General features: G+C 40.5%; 1 protein-coding gene across 2 annotated transcripts; it reads right to left on the minus strand.

The window, feature by feature from the left end:
* Positions 1–5276: 5276 nt before the first annotated feature.
* EAF2 (ELL associated factor 2) lies at positions 5277–19162 on the minus strand. 2 transcript variants are annotated; one of them, XM_072874762.1, is made up of 6 exons: positions 18971–19108; positions 16123–16206; positions 15305–15441; positions 14402–14547; positions 10597–10863; positions 5277–6123 (listed from the first exon to the last, which is right to left on the minus strand). In XM_072874762.1, exons 2-6 carry the CDS (start codon positions 16189–16191, stop codon positions 6077–6079), a joined length of 666 nt encoding a protein of 221 aa, XP_072730863.1. In that variant the 5' UTR covers positions 16192–16206; positions 18971–19108; the 3' UTR covers positions 5277–6076. The 2 variants fall into 2 exon arrangements, with proteins under 2 accessions (XP_072730863.1, XP_072730862.1); XM_072874761.1 differs by having other exon boundaries at positions 5278–6123; positions 16123–16217; positions 18971–19162.
* Between the last annotated feature and the right edge of the window lie 34 nt (positions 19163–19196).

Genomic DNA, 19196 nt, shown 5'->3' on the forward strand with positions numbered 1-19196 from the left:
ACTTGGTGGTGGGAGATTTTTTAAAACTACCCTAACACGTGGATCAAAACTCTGGTAAAAGCCTAGATCTTTTCATAAATTGTAAATGTGCAGCGAGTCAGGTGTAAAAAGGAAATTGGTTAAGGGATGAGTTGACATTTCAGGCTGCAATTAGCTCCCATGTCTCTCTCAGAGCTGTATATGAGGATGTCCATGAGTATTTATTCCAAAAGTTGTGGCAATGAAAAGGTGCAGGAAAAAGGGGAGGGTTGCAGAGTTTACTGGAAACTCAATACATTGAGGGTCTTAGAAAAGGTACAGCCAATTAGGTGAGCTCAAGTTTAATTCTGCTGGTTGCTAAGAGGAAGTCATTGTGCAACTGTTTTGCAAGAGCATTGAAACTGGTAGAACAAGATACACAGCGAGTGGAAGTGAAACTAAAGAGATTAAAGAACAGTTTGGGTTGTTGTTGGGTCTTCTTTAATTACGTTTTTAAGACACTCCACTCTTCTTTAAATAACAGCATGAAGAAGGCCTCATCTCTTAGAGGGAGCAAATAATCCTGTGTCATGCGTAAGCACGCTTATGAGAACAAGCCAGGTATGAATTTTCAGGAGACAAGCTGCACAGAAAAGACAGCATATGGGAGATGAGAGATGGAGAACAGGTTCTGTAACAAGGGCCCCTGTTCAAAGCAAGTCAGGAGAGGTCTCAGTGGCTAACTCACCAGGTATGTGTTGTACATCAACAAAGCCTTCTCTGTTGAATGAAAGGCTCCTTCATCTTTGCCTCTAACCTCCATTCCTTCCTCACCACAGCAGAGGGATTTGCTTTTCAGAGAAGGAAAATCTGAGAACACACTTGTTTCTTCTATGGATTCAGAAAACCACAGAAACAACTAGAGCTCAAGCCCTCGCTGTTCCCAGCAGGCCAGACCCTTCACTACAGCAGACGTAGCATGGGTTTTATGAAAACCCTGTATGAAGTTGATATCTCTGCTTAGGAGCTGAATAGTTCTTCCTGCTGACACAAACCCTGAGCTCTGAGTCTGCCCTTCAGGAGCTTTTCTCCAACACCAGAATCTGCAAGTGGTGAAATAAAAGCCACACTAGCAGAGTCTTTAGAGCTTTTCACTAATTCAGACCATTCCTCTGCGTGTAGCTGGTAAGCAAGGAGCTGCTGCCTGCAAATATGCAAGCCATCATGAATTATTCTTATGCAGGGGGACCAAGATCACTTGGGACAGAACTGCTAACCAGTTAACAACCAGGAGAAGCTGTCATCACAGTTTCATTGAACTGGGCAGAGTAATAGCTGAGACACAGAGGTCTTTCAGTCTTCCCCTCAGATGCGGATGACTACCCCTACCAAGTTTTAGGTCTAAACTGAGAAAGAAATTATCATTTCACACTTTTTTCTCCTGATTTCAGTACATCTTCACCTTCTTTTTGCATTTCCCCTACCTCCCCCAAAGCAGAAGGAACATATATTTTAACAAAATACAAACACCCTTATTCAAAACTTCTCTTTTCCTCATTCTTTTTACATCGCCTCAAAAAGCTGGTCTGAACTCCATATCTACTTAGACTGTCCTCAGCACCTTATGTGGTTAGCTGAATGACCTCAAAAAGTGGTGAGAGGGGGAATTCACATGTACTGCAAGCATTCAGCCTAGGAAGCATCATGAGCCAAGTCATCTTCTCTTTCCTCCTCTGGGCTTCTTCATTTCTGTCCAGCCTAGGCATCCTCGTCTCTTCTGTTTAATAAGAAGGATTCAACAGTCTGCTTGGCTATTCTCAGAAACCTTCCTGTAGAAATTCTAAAGGAAATAAAAAGTGTTGGGCAGAAATGATACAATTTTTCTGGGCCCAAATCTTGAGAACCAAAGCAAACTATTATCTGAGATGATCTGTTCATGTTTGGTTCCCCAGAAATCAGTCAAGAAAGACCCAACAAATAATTCTTCTTAGAAATACTGTTGCTCTGTTCTCAAGATGATTCACTGTCTGTTAGCACAGAAGTGACTTACTAAAGTCCTTTAATCTGAAAAATGGTTATCTCCCCCCTTCCTCCAAAATAAAAAACAAAGCTCATGCAATAAAGCTGATCATATCAGGTGCCTTGACAATGAACTCCGCAATGAGCTGTGCTCCAGCTGATGCTGATACCATGATTTTGATAGTCTGTGTCTAGGCATCAAAATAATTTTCAGACATTACGCAGGAAATAAGATCATTACTTACCAAACAATTACAAAATCCATGGACATTATATCAAGTTTGGTGCTTATAAACTAGAACTTCCTAAAGGCCCATTACAGCATTAGGGGCAAGGATCTCAAGAGGGAATTACAAATAGGCAGAAAACCCAAGTAAATGGCAATCCCAGTGTTAGTTGTGGAATACAGTGGTGCCAGGGCTGCACTGAAGAGATCACCTCAGCCTGTCCACCTGCCCCAAGGCAGGGTTCATGAAGAACAAGAGTAGGGCAGAGATCTTACAACAGTTGGAAGCTGCCAGGCAAGGTAGTTACAATTGGTAATCATACATAATCACCATTTCAGGACTCAATGGGGGTTGAATACTACAACCCTGAAGAGGTAGTTACTAGACAAATTGTGCACGTACCAGGTGCCATGCAGAGAGGAGGGCTCAGGTGAGCTGTGGCTGCAGTGGTCCTTAGCACTGCAGTAGTCAGAAGACTAAAAAATGTTGAACTTTCCAGCTGCATTTGGAAGATATTTTTGATTTATCAATGTAAGTGATATGCAGATGTTCCTCAAATCCAAAACATACACAATAGCTTAATTATGATGTCACAATAAAATATTCTTCAAATGTATCACTGCACTTATACACACATATGCTTTAAATCTGCGGGTGTAAAGACAAAATAGCTGAAAGCAACAAGTTAGAACCAGATATATTTCAGAAGATTATTTTGAAAGAGGCACTCAGAGGCTGTAGGAAGAGTGGTCATAGGAACCTATAGCAGTTGCTGATTTTATTCATTGCTAGTTCAGTTGACATGACAGGAATAAAACTGTTTTTAAAGGAGAGGGAAAGAATTTTCAAATCAGGTGGGAAAAAAAATTCCAAGACCAAAAAGACAACCTGATCTGTTTTTCTGTTGCTAGAATACCTCCCTTATTCACGCTTCTAAATCTCAATGCAGCCAACCACCTTCTCACTCCTGCCATTTGAGAATACCCTGCAGTAGGAGATATGGGGGCTGAGCACTGCTCAGGGCACGCAAACCAAGCCTGAGGGGAGGAAATACCCCCAGCGAGCCACAAATGAGATCCAAGCCAATCCCTGCTGTATGACGACAGGCCCAAGCAAGCTCTTTAGCTCACTTGCCTATGTTTGACACTTAAGTGGAAAAGGGGAGTCAGATCACATACATTTGGGCTGGAACCAAAGCATACAGCGCTTTTTTCTTCACACATTTAAGGTCTGTCATCTTTTTTTCCTTATCTCTATACCAACTCTGTTTCAGAATCTTATCTCCTGTCTTGATAGTTAAAGGGAGCTTTTCCTGAATTATCACAACTGTGCATTTGACAGAATATATCCATCTAGGCCACAAACTTATACTGGGTAGTGTCTGACTGGCCACTAATCACTTGGTACTACATGCTGTACAAAAGCTTAACCGAGACTCTTCCCATCCTAGAAAACTTTCAACCCAAAGATCAAATCCTAAAAATAGCACAGGCTTAGTTACAGTCCTGAGACTCAGGAACTTGGAAATCTGCTTTACTCCCAGGGCTGTAGTTAAGCACCTGTATACATGTGAGTGCAATTATATACAGATACAGGTAGGTTGTACTCACCAGTTTTATAGCTGAAGGAGTGGTTACACATGAGTACACACACCCTCCATGATTTAGACCCTGTCCTGATCAGTGCTTCCACACATCTGCTCACTCCCATACACCCTGAATTCACTGTTATTCAGAAAAATCAGCAGCATTCTAGCTAGAATTAGAATTTAGCGTTGGCCTAAAGGAAGGCTTTGATGCAAATAAACCACTAGGGGCAGGCAAAAAGAGGACATTTCAGCTCAGGACACTGCTTTATCACGCACCCCTTTCTGTTTAGCATATACCAGGCTGCTCCTTAGTCCTAAGGCCACCTGCAACATCTCAGCTTCTCACATTGCCCTAGCAGACTTTATTAGTAGCAGGTGCCAAGAACCAAGTACTCTGCTAGAGTTCCCATACCAACAGTAATGATCCATCAGAGAACTCAATACCTTTTCCCTTGAGAAAGTTCCAAGTGTCTTTATTACACAGCATGCTTCCTTTATTAAGGTGTTTATTACACAGCATGCTTTACACACAAGGTCGCTCATTAGCCCTTTTCTTCTCAAAGACCTGTTTGCCTGTGGTTGTTAACTTGAGCTTTTTTTCCTTTGAGTATAAACAAGAAAATGTTTTGCTTCTTATTATACCAACTTTAGGAAGCTGGAAGACTAGAAAGCCATTACCTGGTGCAGAGCATGGACCAGTGCCATAGTTTGGGATACAGAGCGCAGGGTGGGGAAGCATCAGAAAGCAGAATTTCCAATATTTCATTTCTGCCCGGTGGTACCAATAAAGGTTCTTTTGTGAGGGGCAGACATGGTTTGAGCCTCTTAATCTGTCTAGAGGTAAGCACGGGCTGATACTCGCAGCACAGTTGGGAGAATAAGCTAGTCTAGTACCATCTATTGTATACATTTACTGAGTGTGCATTTTTTCATGTCTGCACATTCAGGCTTACATATAGAATTAAATCCTCGCAGTTTAGACACAGAGCTGCGATTCAATCACTGCAATCTAGCAAAGGAGACTTCTGTGCAAGACTGAACAGCTTTATCCCATCAGAATTCATCCTACAGACATTTGCTACTGTTAGTTACAAAACGCTTCAGTAGTAAACTACAGGATGAAATTTGGACTCCTACCTCCAGTTCTTCAGGTCTTGAAATACAATTTCAAATGGGGAAAAAAAAAAGACTAGGCAAACACCTTTTCTTCTCTAACATGGTATCATTTACTAATGGCATTTGGATATAATCTGTAATAAACATTCATCAGTACATTAGCACCGCCATAAACTTTTGGCAAGCTCTTATTAGGGCTTGTCTCAATGTAGGCAAAAGCAATAAACACCCAAGTCTTGCAGACAGCGTGGGAAGTCCGTATAAGCTACCATTTCACTGCTTTCTATTTCTTTGCATGACCCTTTCACTGGCGTGACTACTATAGGTAGAAAGTGGAATTCTTAACTAGTAAAAACAGAATCAGACACATGAAAATGATAAATATTGCTTTATTAAATTACTTTTATACTCCTACAAAGAAATTTTCTGATTTCCATTACAGAATTAAATGAAGGAAATTCATTGCTGTCTCTGCAGTTACCTAAATTTAGATACAAAAAGGTTGTAAAAAGACCAGCCTATTCAAGTTACATAAAAAAGGCAGAGAATAGACAAGTTCCCTTAGGAATCTTGAGGCTCAGAAATATAAAGTCCTATAATAGAATGAAATTAAGAATTCAGCAATGTGTTGAACAATTGTAAACTGTAACTGCACTAGTGGACCACATTATTCAGCAGTTTCCTTAAAGGTATGAACTGTGAACTGAACAAAAAGTGTAGCTGACACAGCAGACCTCATTTAGTTGTTCTCCCTTTCACTCCCTCCAAGTAAAAGTTGTGAGATCAGCATTCAGCATTTAAACGACAGGAAGGAAACTTGCCTCCATAAATATCAGAAATTTCTCCATTCCATAACTATTTATATAAAGTAACTAGCTGTTACAAATCAGTTTCAAGTAAAACAGGTGGCTGAGGCAAAATAATCAAAATCAGATCATACACAATTTTACTGTAAATACAGTAATTTGAAAGATAAACATGTAACCATAGCACTGACAGGATATCAATGCTGCTGTATTATAGACATGATGTGTCAGTAGAAAATTAGGATGTCTATTATCAAAATCGAGGACATTCATTCCAGTCTCTGGTAATCTAATCTTAGTGCAAAACAGATGCTAAGACATATTTAGCAAAAAAGGTGATACAATTAAGGCCAAAAATTTGTTCAGTCATCACTATCGCTTCCAGATTCACTCAGCTGCAAGTCATTTCCTAGAAGAAAGAAAGTCATCATATTAGTAATTTTCAAGGAAATACTTTTCTTCTTGCAAGATATTCCCTTTCCCAATTAAAGGCTTACAAAAACTAATACCAAACAGGTCAGGGGGGTTGGACTAGATGATCTTTAAAGGTCCCTTCTAACCCAAACTATTCTATGATAAGAGAATAAATAGGTGTAGAACCAAACTCCCCAGTGACAGAACCTTAGAGATATCACTTTTCTACAGTTTTAAAATCTTAGGAAGGAAGCTATTCACTTATTAGCCACAAGTACATTTATTTAGTATCACCAGGTCACAAAATACAACACCTAGCTATCTTTGCCACCCACATTTTCAATCTTCATAAGTGGGAAAACTGCTGATGAATGCAGTGTTGTGAAAAAAAGAGTTGTTTTTTTTGAAACACATCTGAATGCTACTCAGCTGTGCTTGAAAACAAAGCGGTGTCTCAATCAAGAAGAGCAGCTCTTTGATGTACCATTTAAAGATGTATCAGTGACCTACTATTTCAAACAGGTTTTGGAACAAGTGAACAAACAAAACATCAAAAGAAATTTTACACAGCACTTTAGTTTGGTGGCTATATATATTTCAAAATGGGGAAGTAAGAAGAAAGACTACATTGTGCTTGCAATGGATGTCCATAAGCTTAGGGGTGGGAAGGAGGGAATCTTTCCAGGATGACAGATAACTAACAAAAAATACAGCAGCATGCTATACAGAATCTACATTGTATCTAGCAACTTCCCATGCATTCTTAAGAATTTGTTCCAACTAGGATGCTTTTGTTCACACCTCCCTTGCCAAACAGTCATTAAAAAAAGAAGGAAAAAAACAAATGAACAAAAACGGAATGCATCTCAGGTTGTGCAGAAATGGCCTAAAATGCAAAGAAAAAAAAAATCACTGAAACTGAGTAGGCACACTATTTTCACATGTCCTTTCCTCAGCTGCAGCACCCTTCACAGATTACTTTTGCGGATGGGTAAAAAAAGTCACCTCAAGAGAGTAAACCCAACAAGACACTCAGATTGGATCTTTTGTTATCAGGCATATCATTTCTGCCAGAACACTGAAGTCTTTAACATGGCTGCATTTAGCCTTCCTTTGTTTTCCACTATGTCATCACTAAAGCTTAGAAAGTGGTACATGATTCTCTGCAACAAAACAGAAAACACTTTATATAAGACAAGAATAGTGAAGATGGCTGTTTCCAGCAATCTTTAAAATACTACTGTAAACAATTTTTTCCAATCCTCTATATAGAGACAACATTTACAGCTATATTATTTTAATATAAATTAAAAAAGCAGTTTTGAAAGAACAAAATCAAGTAATTTGTCAATAATTATTCAGGACAATGTATTATCCTGAGAAATAATATTTCAAGGCAGAGAATGGCATTAGTAAATTAAACTAATGCATTTATCACTCAAAGGAAAACTTACAGTGAATTCTTAGAAATCCCAGCCTTGTTATGCACTACCTACTTTAGGAGAGGACTGGGAGTACGAACAAGAAGATAACCTTCCAAATAGTAATTCTGCAGCCTTCAAAAGTTATTTCAACACAGTTAATAGAAATTACACAAACCCTATAACACCAGCCAAAAATACCAGTGCTTGTGAAAGCCAGCAGATGGGAAAAGCAAGAACTCCAAGTTCCAGAGTCAGAAATAATGCATTAGTGTTTACTTCAGGGAAAACTTTCTGCCCCATTTTTATAACACTACCTCCAAAAAACACCTTCAGAGAGACGGCAAAATAACAGACTATAAAGTTGGTAGTTTTCAAATGGGTTTGGTGCAAGAATGGAAAGTTCATTTAACTAGGACTCTGAAGAAACATCTAGACTCTACTGTACTTAGGAGGCAGCAATAAAGTGGGGAAAACAAATTCAGTTTTCATAGTGCCAATTGCTTATTAGCAATATTAATTGGGGAAACAGATTGCACTGCAAATTATGACAATTCCTAAACTTTTAAATCAGTGACTATAATACATTCAGTTAAATTCCTGTGAGTTATGGGGGACAGGGAAACTCATAGGAGTGACCTGTGTTTCACAGATCTTAGTGGTCACACCAGCACCAAACTAATACAAGGGAAAATTATTTCATGACTAGCTGCTTGTACCAGCACCAAGTATCAAAAGAAGTGAAGTTGTGCTGAATACTATGTACATAACCCAAGGCCCCAGAATAGGCAATCTATGCTAGTTTTTCTTTGGAAAGTTACTTTAGTTAACATAGCTCTTGTTCAAACAAAAAATAGACATAAAGCAACATATGATCAAATATATATGAAGAACAGATTCATTAATGCCACCATTTACAAACTTTGTTATAAGGCAAGTTGTGAGCCTATATAATCAGCTTCTGAAGGTAGAAAGGGGAAGAAGCAGTATTTTTGGGGTGAGGGGCAGTCTTGAACCCCAGATTCTTGAAGAGGTAGATTATGTATATCTGACAGAAGTACTTGGTTACCATGCTCTAGACACCACCTCCTGTGTTTTCCAAGTTCCACAAAACCTCAGCTGTATGATTTCTACATGCAAGATGAAACTCTGCTCTCTAAGCCTTCCCCCAGCCTTCTGCCTGCACACAGCAAGCCAAAGGAAAACTTCACTAATTACCCAGTATGGCCCTGATTTTACAGAGGTGCACAAAACTAGTCAAAACAGAATTAGACAAGCAAACAGCTTGTGCTGAAATGTGTAGATTCAATATTTTATTTTTGTAAAACATTATTTGAGATGGAAGAAATGACTGTACAAGACCCCAACTGAGAACTCTTGCCATTCGTGCTAGAACTACGTGCTATCCATTTAGTTTCTCCAGGTTTCACTCTCCTGCCAAATTCCCTCAGCAAGTGAGCTAGAGAAGCACATTCTCCTTGAAAGTAACTTTTCTGATCTTTGTCTAGTTGAAGTGTATTTTAACTGTTAACCGTACTGGAAGTTGGAGCCAGAATCATTTTAAGCAGTAAATAGATCTGTAACTATAACAGAAGTAAATGAGATTAAGCTAAAGATCTAGGAAAACTCAGATAGTCAAGCCCAAGGCTTGATGCTACAGACAGAGGTTCTACCTGTCAATGTGGTTCTCAAGCACCATCAAGCCACCAGCTTCCCCATCAAAACTATTAAGTTTTGATGATGTCATGTTTTAAGCAGCATTTTCTCACTATGACTGTTGGAACCGGTGGACTTGGCCACCTCTACTTTTAAGTGTATTTCTCAATGGAAGCTTTGCCAGCTGGGATTCTGTCACTGGGGATAGAGCTTAATCTTGTTTTCATAACAGTTGTATTTAAAGCATGAAGAACGGGAAACCCCATTGTGAATAAGGGTTGAAATAAATAGCACACTCCAAAGTTACGTAAATTATAAACATGAAGACATTGTTCAGTGACAGTAAAATGAAAGCAGCATTTAGCCCTTTGCACACGAAGTCACAGGACTTTTCAGTCTGATCTTATCTATTAATGCAGTACATAAATAACCAGCACAGATATTTAATTAAGTATTTAAATACTAGCTACAAAAAAAACCTGTTCATGTTATCCATTAAGTACTGAAATAAAAGTAGATCTGCCAGAGTCTAAAATTTCAGTATAACAAGTTTACATATAAATGATAAACCTTAAAGGTCTTAGGCTGCAAACTGGAGTTGATGGGAATCTCTTCAAACTGGGAGCCTGCAGCTAAGCACCTAATTAAAAATGTAATAATTTTCAAAGAGTCACCATAGCTGAATACTCACTTCTGTGTCTGAATACTCCTGCTATTTAGGTAGCAAACTTAAGATTCTCTACCTAGTGGTTTTTTTTCTGTCCAAACTCTCCTTTTTTGAATACACTGAGTATTCAATTCCAGGCTGCGCAGCAACCACTTCTTGAAGAACATCACAGCTACTCTTCAACTTACATTTTTAGTTGCCTGAATGGGTGGAATAAGATAGCGTCACCTGAAAGCAAATCGCCTCCTTCCTTATAGGCAAGGGACAGTTTTGCCATGCTGTCCAGTGGAACAGTGCCATGAATAATAGTAACTGAAGGAGCTAAGAATACACCATCTCTTCTGTAATTCAGAGTATTGCCAGTATAGTATCTTTCCCATAGTTCTACCCAAGAAATTATAAGCATATGTTTTGGGAGTGCCCTGTTAGTTCAAGTATTTTCAATACAAAATTACTGTTCTCCAGTCCCAATGTATATAACTGGGAGGAAGCCAGAAGAGCTTAGGAAATATTTTCAACTGCATCAGCTTTAATTTAATATCTCTGGGGACCAAGAACCTTCTAGCCCAGTGTCTAATTCAGACCGCTGCTGAACAATCAAACCCCAGCATCACTTCCCACAGTTTTAATTATAACAGAGACATACTTAAAAACAATATGGTTTCCTTTCAGAATCTTGATGTCTGGAATTGTGCACTAAGAAAAGAACAGCCTTTGTACTTACGTAGTGTATTCATCATATGACCACTGCTCTCTTGGGATCTGTTATGACTGGCATCTTTGTCAGGGACAGCCTGTTGTGGTATGGCAGACACAGTAGGCTGTGGCTGCAAATACGGCATTGATATAGGAAGAGAGGGCTTCATTTCCTCGTCTTCAGAATCACTAGAACTATTTTCACTACTTGATGAAGAGGACGAAGAACTTTTAGAGTCAGATGAACTGTCAGAGCTACTCAGCTGGTCCATGATACTGGCTTCTGCTTTTAGCTCTGCAAACAATATGATTTGTTTCTTAGTTAACATTCATCATAATTGAAATATAAGGAGGAAAAAATAATAAAAAAGAAAAATCAACAACAGAAATCAGGTGAACGTATTATAGCAACTAAAAAAGCCAAACAAAACCAAACCGAAAACACTAGAACTCTCCAGAACAAAGAAAAGGGCACAAGCAAGCATCCAGCCTGTCATGTGGTTTTCTTCTCTTGTAGCTTGGGCACTTTCTCCCTTTCAAGCCAAGCGTTAGAACAAGGGTGACTGTGAACCCAAATGCTAACCCCACATTCCACAGGATAGTGCATCCCACATAGCTTTTAATTTCTGCAACTAGCAAGTCTTCTGTATTTTCATTAGCACCCCCAAAGATACCTTTCACTGACTAAAAACTGTAGTCACAAATTACACAGATAAGTTAACTGTAAGACGTCTGCAGCCACACCCAAAATGCCTCCCAACAGTTCAACATTACAATCAATACACTTGTTTGGACTTTGTGACATTTTGCTCAAAACCAGGTTAAGCATGAAGAATATCCAAAGGAGCCATCCACAGTTTACTATTAGGAAGATTTCACCAAATCCTTGTTCTCTTTATAGATTTGGGGGCAGGAAAAAAAGCTAGAACAACATGCGGTAGACAAGAAATACTGGAAATTAACAGATCAAACTGACTCAACCAACTTGCATTCTTGATGAAATAACTCACCTGACTACAATAATATTTAGGAGAGTATGACTGGATAGATCATGCTGCACAGTATGCATTTTTGATATATACTAGCCAAAGTCCAACATACAGAGGAAGTTCAGTTTTGCAGAAAGGGTACACATAATAATTGTGCAAAATAGGGGTGCTGCTGAAGCAAGAAGTCTGAAACAGACCACTGAATCTTGAGGAGTTACCCAGAGTGCAGAAGCTCATCATTATACAAGATTGTAACTAACCAGACATTTGTTAAGACGGTCTTACAAGCACTTGGAATACATCAGAAACAGCTTTGATATAGCAGAAATAAAAAGCAAGTAGGACAGTGGCTCATCTCACTTCAAATTTACATAATACAGAAGAACAGGTTGAAGATGAAAGTCACCAAGATGCAAGATGGCTCAGAGCTCAATCAGGAGAAGAAGGGAGAACAAAAGAATAAGCTTCAACACTAACTTCCATGAAGCCTTCCAGTTCTGAGTGGCCTTTGATAACTCTAAATGAAAGGTACTTCGGCCAGTCAGCCTTATCAAAGGCCAGTCTAAAGGAAAATGGTGTTCAGGAAAAATGGCACCTGAAATAGTGCAGCTATGGCTACAAGGACAAACTAACCCAATGCCAAGGAAGAACAGAAAGTACAATAAAAGACTATACTGGGTGACTCAAACATAAGGAAAGAGAAGGGAGGGGGGAAAGGAGCATCCTCCTGTTACTAAGGACGTGTATAAGAGAACAGCTTAAGGACAGAAAAACTACAGAAAAGCTAAGGCACAAATTAGGATGCACCTAGCAGAACGATCAAGAAGTCATTTGAAAAATTAATTCTAGAGAAGAAAGGCCAAAGAAACAACTGTTTACCACACGTCTGGAGCTGTAAGCTAACTGAAAGATACCATGCAAGTCCTATGTACTTAATTCCACTTCCTCCCTGCTCTCACCAATGTCTAATAAGAGAAAAATTTTAAGTGAAAGGCTAACAGTTAATACCAAAAACTGAGGAATAATATCTCTGCCTTGACTTTTGACATAATTTAATCCAACAGAATTTAAAGTATTTTCAAACAGTGAAGGAAGGGCTGTCCGTATACTAGAGGACAAAGGTAGAGTGATCTTTCTCCCATCCAAGAAAACAAATTTAGTAACAAGTTCAAGGTAGTGTACTTAAGCAGGAATAGTCAGTTACACAACCATGGGATGAAGAACAATTAAGTAGGCAACCCTTCTGAAGAGTCTGTGAGTTACAGTGAATCACTATGCACAGTTCTACTGTGCCATGCTGTTGCAGAAATGACAAGCATTACACTGGAACATGATACTATTTGGTCTTTGTGTATAAAGATGAATAGTGCCTATAAGACAGTCTTCTTGCTCAACTCAGCACTGCTAAAACCTTAGCTGAAACAGTAAATGTATTTAGGCACTATACTTCAGGAAGTTTTTGGACTTATAAGGTAGCTAAAGGAGAGTGATAATGAATCAGGGATCTAGAAAACTTAACTTCTAAGGAAAGATTGAACCAGCTGGCATCATTTTGCATAAAGAATGGGAAGGACATAGCAACTTCCGAGTACATGAAGGACTGCTGAAAAGCAGCAATCTGGTCTATACTTGCATGATAAATATGAAAGTAGTAATGGGCTTACTGTCAGATTATTTATTGGGAAGAACCTGAACAGTAAGGAGAGCAAAACTCTGGAATGGATTGCCAGAGAGAGCACAGGATCTGTCACCAGAAGGCTTTAAGAACAGGTTAAAAAATTATGTCAGAAATCTGACCTTAGGACAGAAGGATGGACTAGATTACTTTAAAAGGTCCCTACCATCCCTATTTGTCAATTATTCTGCATTCTTTAGTAGTACTCAAAATTGAACTGGCACTACACAAGAGTTTGATATATGTTGGCAGTCACTTTGGTGACTTGCAATGTTTGACACCACCACTCCCCCAAAACAACAGATCACCAAGAAAAAGCATAATTTTATTCCATGCGCTCAAGTACTCCTTCCTCTTTGCAACTTTAGATGTATTCTAGTACTGCTCTGTAGTATAGATTTCAGGTGAGAGTTTAAAACCAAAATGGGAAGAAAAAAATACCCCACCACCTTCATAATGACATCTAAAAAAATCTGTTTAAAGGAATTCAGAACATCTTGGGAGGCAGAAGTCAATTCCAGTCAATGAAACTGCCACCTGTCAGCATTTCTGTAGCAAGTAATTACCACCTGCCATCTTCCTTGTCCTCCAAAAGGAAATAAGGCCTCCCAGTAAGTGAAATATGAGTGTCTCACCAAACCAGAGTCTCTCAAAAATACAGTACATAGCACTGTTCAAGAGTTGATTTGTGTAGGTTTTTAGCTCTCTTTCATTGGAACCTCATCTTTCACAGGTCTTATCCAGTAATTTAAAATGTATTTTGAGTTGTAAAGCACTGTAACCTATGTGTTTGCCAAGTGCAGAGAAAGAATGAGTAGCGATGTCAAAATGGCAGTGGCTCGGTTGGTTCCAGTACAACCAACTATATAGTTGATTAAAGTAGCAGTGGAAGACAGAATCGAGGAGAGCAGTGAGACCCTTGGCATTATTAAGCCTAATGGTTCATCTGATTTTGTTACCTTAGCAAGTTTCAAATACTGCTTTGTTACCACTTGAGCCAGAGTGGTCATTTCCATATGAGTGCCTACCTGATCAGCTTCTAGTGTGAATCTCAAACTAAAAACCAAAACAAAACAAAAAACCTCACACAAACAAAACCCCTTGGCTCTTAAAAACTAGTTGCTAGTGAAGGGCAAAGTTTCTGAAACTTATGTGACAGTGGAGCTTACCTCGTTCAATATCATCCATAGGAGAAGACGGAAACATCTTTTCTTTTGGTGGAGAATTTTTAACATTATTTGGAACCTTAGTTGCGTTCCGCATTTGCTGCTGTTGCTGCTCTATGCGAGACTGGACTTTACTGCTTCCTTCAGCTCTGTGTGTAAAAGCAAAAGATTTTTAATTACTCTAGAAGACAAGATGCAAAGAAAAAGGCAAGAATACAGGGGATATAGTACCTTAAATTATGGAATTATTAGTCATGCATTTCTAAATAGCATCATTAGATTTCTAGGTACATTATTATACTGGCATATAATTATATATAGATGTATTAAAAATTGTTTTTTTAATACAGTGCCAATAACTTTTTAGCCCTTGTCAGCTGATTTGTTTTTATACCTGGCTACCCAGGATCACTTAATAATAGTTCTGCTGGAAATTACTTATATGGACTCAGCAGCAGAAAAAAAAAAATATTCAAAATCTTGGTATGAGAAAAACAAGCCATTAATATTATTGAAACATGTCACAGAATTTATCTTTTTTAATTTTCTCATTTAGAAGTCAGAACACAGTAAGCAAGCTACTTTCCAAACAGATATTCCCCCCTCCAAACTCATCAGAAACATAGTTACCATCTCTTTCAACAATGTGACAGCTTTTAGTTAAAAAACCCAAACAAACAAAAAAACCAAACATTCCCCTTTCTTCCCCTGTCAAGACTCAAAAGCTGTGAAGTCAGTGTGCTCAGAAAGCAGACTTTTCACTCTATTGAACAAGGCCAGGTACTTTCTAAAAATTGTGTTTTGCTAAAAATAGTAATGGGTAGTTATGTATCTCGATTTAGACTCATTAACAAATCGATTTTCACAATGAGTAAAGCACAGTTCTTTCTCCTGTAAATCACCCACCTGGTTTTTTTCACAGTGATGTTGCTACTAAGTTTCTCTAGGCGACATTCTCCAGTGTCATGGTTGATAATTAAGATACATTCCTTTAGGTAAGGCTTTTTTGAGCCCTTGAACACAGTCACTGGTGGAGTTGAGCCCTATTAAATCAGAAGTCCAGTAAGTGTTACTACTATAGTCTTTTTTTTCTTAGAAACAGCAATCCATCACAGTGATGACAAGTTCACTATAAGTGATCATTTCTAGCCTTTAAAAATGTTATTGGTTAATTCAAATTAGATTCACAGTAGCCATGACCAAAAGCAGCTGGTGACTGACTGGAACGGAATTTCACCCAGCTTAGCTTAGTTTGAAACTGATTAAATGCTCATTTCCCAATGAGAGCACGCTCACTGTAGGACTCCTTTTACCAAAAGGGGTTTCAGTTACTGCATCAGCAGAGCAATAAAGCATGGCAGGTACTAAATTTTCCCTTTCCAGTCTTTCCTGCTTTAGAACTGCACTAGAGCAGTAAATACCAAGGGGTAACTTGCACTGCCAACATCGACATGAAGCTTTTCTGTGTACACAACACTTCTGGGTCATCCTGCAGCATATTTCTAATGCAGTGACTACACTTAAAGTTACAGCGCAGCTGTTTAACCTTTAAGTCTTTTGTAATTTTACATTTTTAGAGCAATTGTTTTTCTACTCTAAAAAAAATCATACAAGCAGCTCTGAAACAGCACTGAAACTTCATATTCTTCTATATTCAGGTTATACTTATGACAACAAAATAAGTCATTCCCTTAGGCCCGCCACTCTTCAGCCACCCCACTCACCTCAATATTTGGCAGTGTTATTGTCACCTGTTCACCTTTGCCAACTTCAAGGTCTCCTTCACAGGACATATCAATAGATGCAGGCTTAAAGTCATCTAAATATAAAAACAAACTGGACTATTTACAGGCTTTTCAGGAATCTTATAGGTATAGCCACCTTTTAATTGCATTTGGACACTATTAAGTTAAAGCCTTTCTTGCTAGTCTATCATATGCCATTCCCCTGAGCAGGCCATTCCAAGTCAGCAGAATTCAAAGTCAAGTGGTTTTCTCAAGATTCAGTGTAAGTGTTAACACCTTTCAGTTAAAATTTAAAAAATGCTTCTAGGTTTTAATGGTTAAAAAGGGTAGATGAGCTGTGTTGTATTTCAAAAGATAAATCCTCATATAATTACTTTCAGAAAAATCAATAAATAGTTCTTGAAAGTGTCAATCCCAAACATGGGAGAGGTAGACAAGTGACTGAAAATGCAAAGAACAACATCAATCCTCAAATCCACTTCTGTATCCATTTCTGATTTTACTACAACATGCATGCTGACCAAAACTTGGGTTTCAGTATATTTATTTTTGTCAAAAGTGAAATTACTTCCCAATTAAATATTAATTTCCTTTTTGTCTTTTTCAACACCTAAAGTATTGATTAAAATAAGTTTTAAACAAGATACCAGTTTCTGGTCCTTTTCAAAAAATCTGAGACATTGAAAACAAGCACGTGTTCAGGCATCAGCACTGCTGCTATGTAACATACCATTATCTATAAAGTATTATTTCCACCACAAATGAATTGGGAAGGGCTACAGCTAAAAGGCCTGCCTGAGCAGATCCAGAGATAGGTCGACATGAAGAGGCTCTGCAAGGCACGTGGTAACAGATGTGGGTTTGAACCCGTGGTTCCAGCAAACTTGGGCACAGGGCCAGTCTTGCACCCCGGGGATGTCGGGTGCCCTGCCTCGCACGCTGAGAGGCACCCTGTTGCAGCTGAAGAGAGGCACGGAGGGACCAGGCGTGTAAAGGGGACCATTAGACAGCACACGCTCCTTGCCTCGCAACCTCACAGGCGGCGGCACTCTGTTACAGCTGGGGAGCTTCCCAGTTCAATAACACTGCCTGTAACCCGCTGGCCAGGCGGCACAGACCACAGCTGGGAACACTGGCTCCAGCTTGCACACCACCCGGGCAAGAAAACCAAGCTTCAAGAGCTGGTGGGCAGGACTATGCACACAGCAGAAGGCTTTGAGCTAAGACACAGCTAACAGCCCCTGCTAACCTCATTTACGGCAAAACCCCACGCATCGTCTTACAGGAATAAGCGTAAAATAGTTCCAAAGTTTCTAATCGAATTAGAGAATGTTTGCTTTAATATACGGCCACTGGGTGGTTAATACTTTAGAACATTAAGATACTGATTCCAGTGTCCATAAATGGACTTCTGATCTTAACTTTTAACCAGCAGATGTCTTCCCCCTTACTCATTTGTGTTAACAAAAACTTCAGGTGTCAGAGAAGGATATTTTTGCATGTGCCTTTGACAGAACTGATGAACGTGCCAGTTTCTATGTCTCATTTGTTGGAAAGGAAGAGAGATTTCAAAACAGATTTCAGAATAAATCATCAAATTACAGGAGTCAGCAAGAAATCATAAGGGTAGGAGGTACCAGACATGGTTTTTAGTTAGCTTTAAAATTAGGGTAAATTTCAAGTTACAGCATTTGTTTAAATCCATTTATAGCTTCTGCCTACTCCCTCCCCTCCCACAGTTGCAGACAATCCTACTAAGTGCCATTCCATTTGCTCACAGAAAGCACATTACCCATCTCGCTGCACTGCGTGAAAGCATACAGGACATTCTCCAGAGAACGTGCGTGAGACTGAATCTTGGGGATCAGTCTATAAATAATGAGACATCAAAACCAGAAGCAGCAGTCCTAAATTACCAGAACTATAATCCTGAGAGCCTTTGTTTCCTAGCTACCCTCAGAATCTTTGAGCACACACCTCTCTAGATAGTAATTATGTACTCAGGGAGGGTATACTAGCTTTGTGATTAATACTGCCTTTAACCTTTGATTGCTGAATTGTACTTAACTTCTAAAAACCAAGCACAACGAAAGAGGGCAAAGCCAGAGCTTCAGCCCAATTCGGTTTTCAGCAGAACTGCATCGAGACACTACCCTGGATGCAAAAGGTGTGAAAAGTGAAGTTAGTGCCCAGAAAGCGGCGAGGGGCAGCGCTGGCATACAATGGCCGTACGCCTCACCAGCGACACGCTCTCAGGAGCGACTGAAACCTGATCTGCACCGCATTGCTCCCGAGATCCCGGACCAGCACCCCAGCCACGGGGCTCGGGTTCCCAGCTGTGCCCCAGGATCCCGGGACGAAGGCGGCCAACTCATTCCGGCTTCCCGGGCCCTGCCTCTGCAGCTGACTGGTATTTCAGCTCCCATCAGGCTACCGGTACGACCTGCCTACCGAACAGATAAGCTCCTCCAGAGACACCACTTCGGTGCCTGCCCAAACTGGGGACCCTGAGCCCGGCCGCAGGGCAAACAAACCCCGCGGTAGTTTTGCCACGCTGCCCTTCTCCTCCCCCAGCACCCGGCCGCCTGCCACGCCGTGCCCTCCCTCACACTGATGCCCGCCCGGGCCTGCTCCGACCCACCCTCCGCTCCCGCCCGCCGGGCCTGCGAGCGAGGCCAAGCCCGGCCGCGGCACCTGCCCGGTCAGCGCTCTCGCCCCTCAGGGGACCCGCTGGGCCCGGGGCAGGGGCGCCGGGTGCCGCCGGACCCGGCCCCCCCGCCCCGGGCCCACCGGGTCCCCTGAGGGGCTGCCCCAGCCCCACGCTCACAGCGGACGGTGTGGAAGGCGCAGCGCGGCTGTTTGTCGAAGCTCTCCCCCAGCTTCAACACCCGCTCCTTGGGGTCGAAAAGCGACGGGACCGCTCCGTTCATCGCGGCGCCTCAGACCGCGCCTCAGACCATGGCGAGCCCGGGCGGCCCCCGCCGCTGCCGCCGTCGTCGCCGAACATCCCTCGCACCGCCCGGACACGCCCACGCGCCCCCACGGACGATGGA

The sequence above is a fragment of the Ciconia boyciana genome, chromosome 10, assembly GCF_034638445.1.
Source record: "Ciconia boyciana chromosome 10, ASM3463844v1, whole genome shotgun sequence".
Taxonomy (NCBI): domain Eukaryota; kingdom Metazoa; phylum Chordata; class Aves; order Ciconiiformes; family Ciconiidae; genus Ciconia; species Ciconia boyciana.

Coding starts and splice junctions, on each gene's coding strand:
- EAF2 (XM_072874761.1), bottom strand. CDS start 19,073: ATGAACGGAGCGGTCCCGTCGCTTTTCGACCCCAAGGAGCGGGTGTTG. Junction 16,218..18,970: donor CGCCTTCCACACCGTCCGCT/GTGAGCGTGGGG, acceptor TTTTATATTTAG/ATGACTTTAAGCCTGCATCT. Junction 15,442..16,122: donor TAACACTGCCAAATATTGAG/GTGAGTGGGGTG, acceptor CTGATTTAATAG/GGCTCAACTCCACCAGTGAC.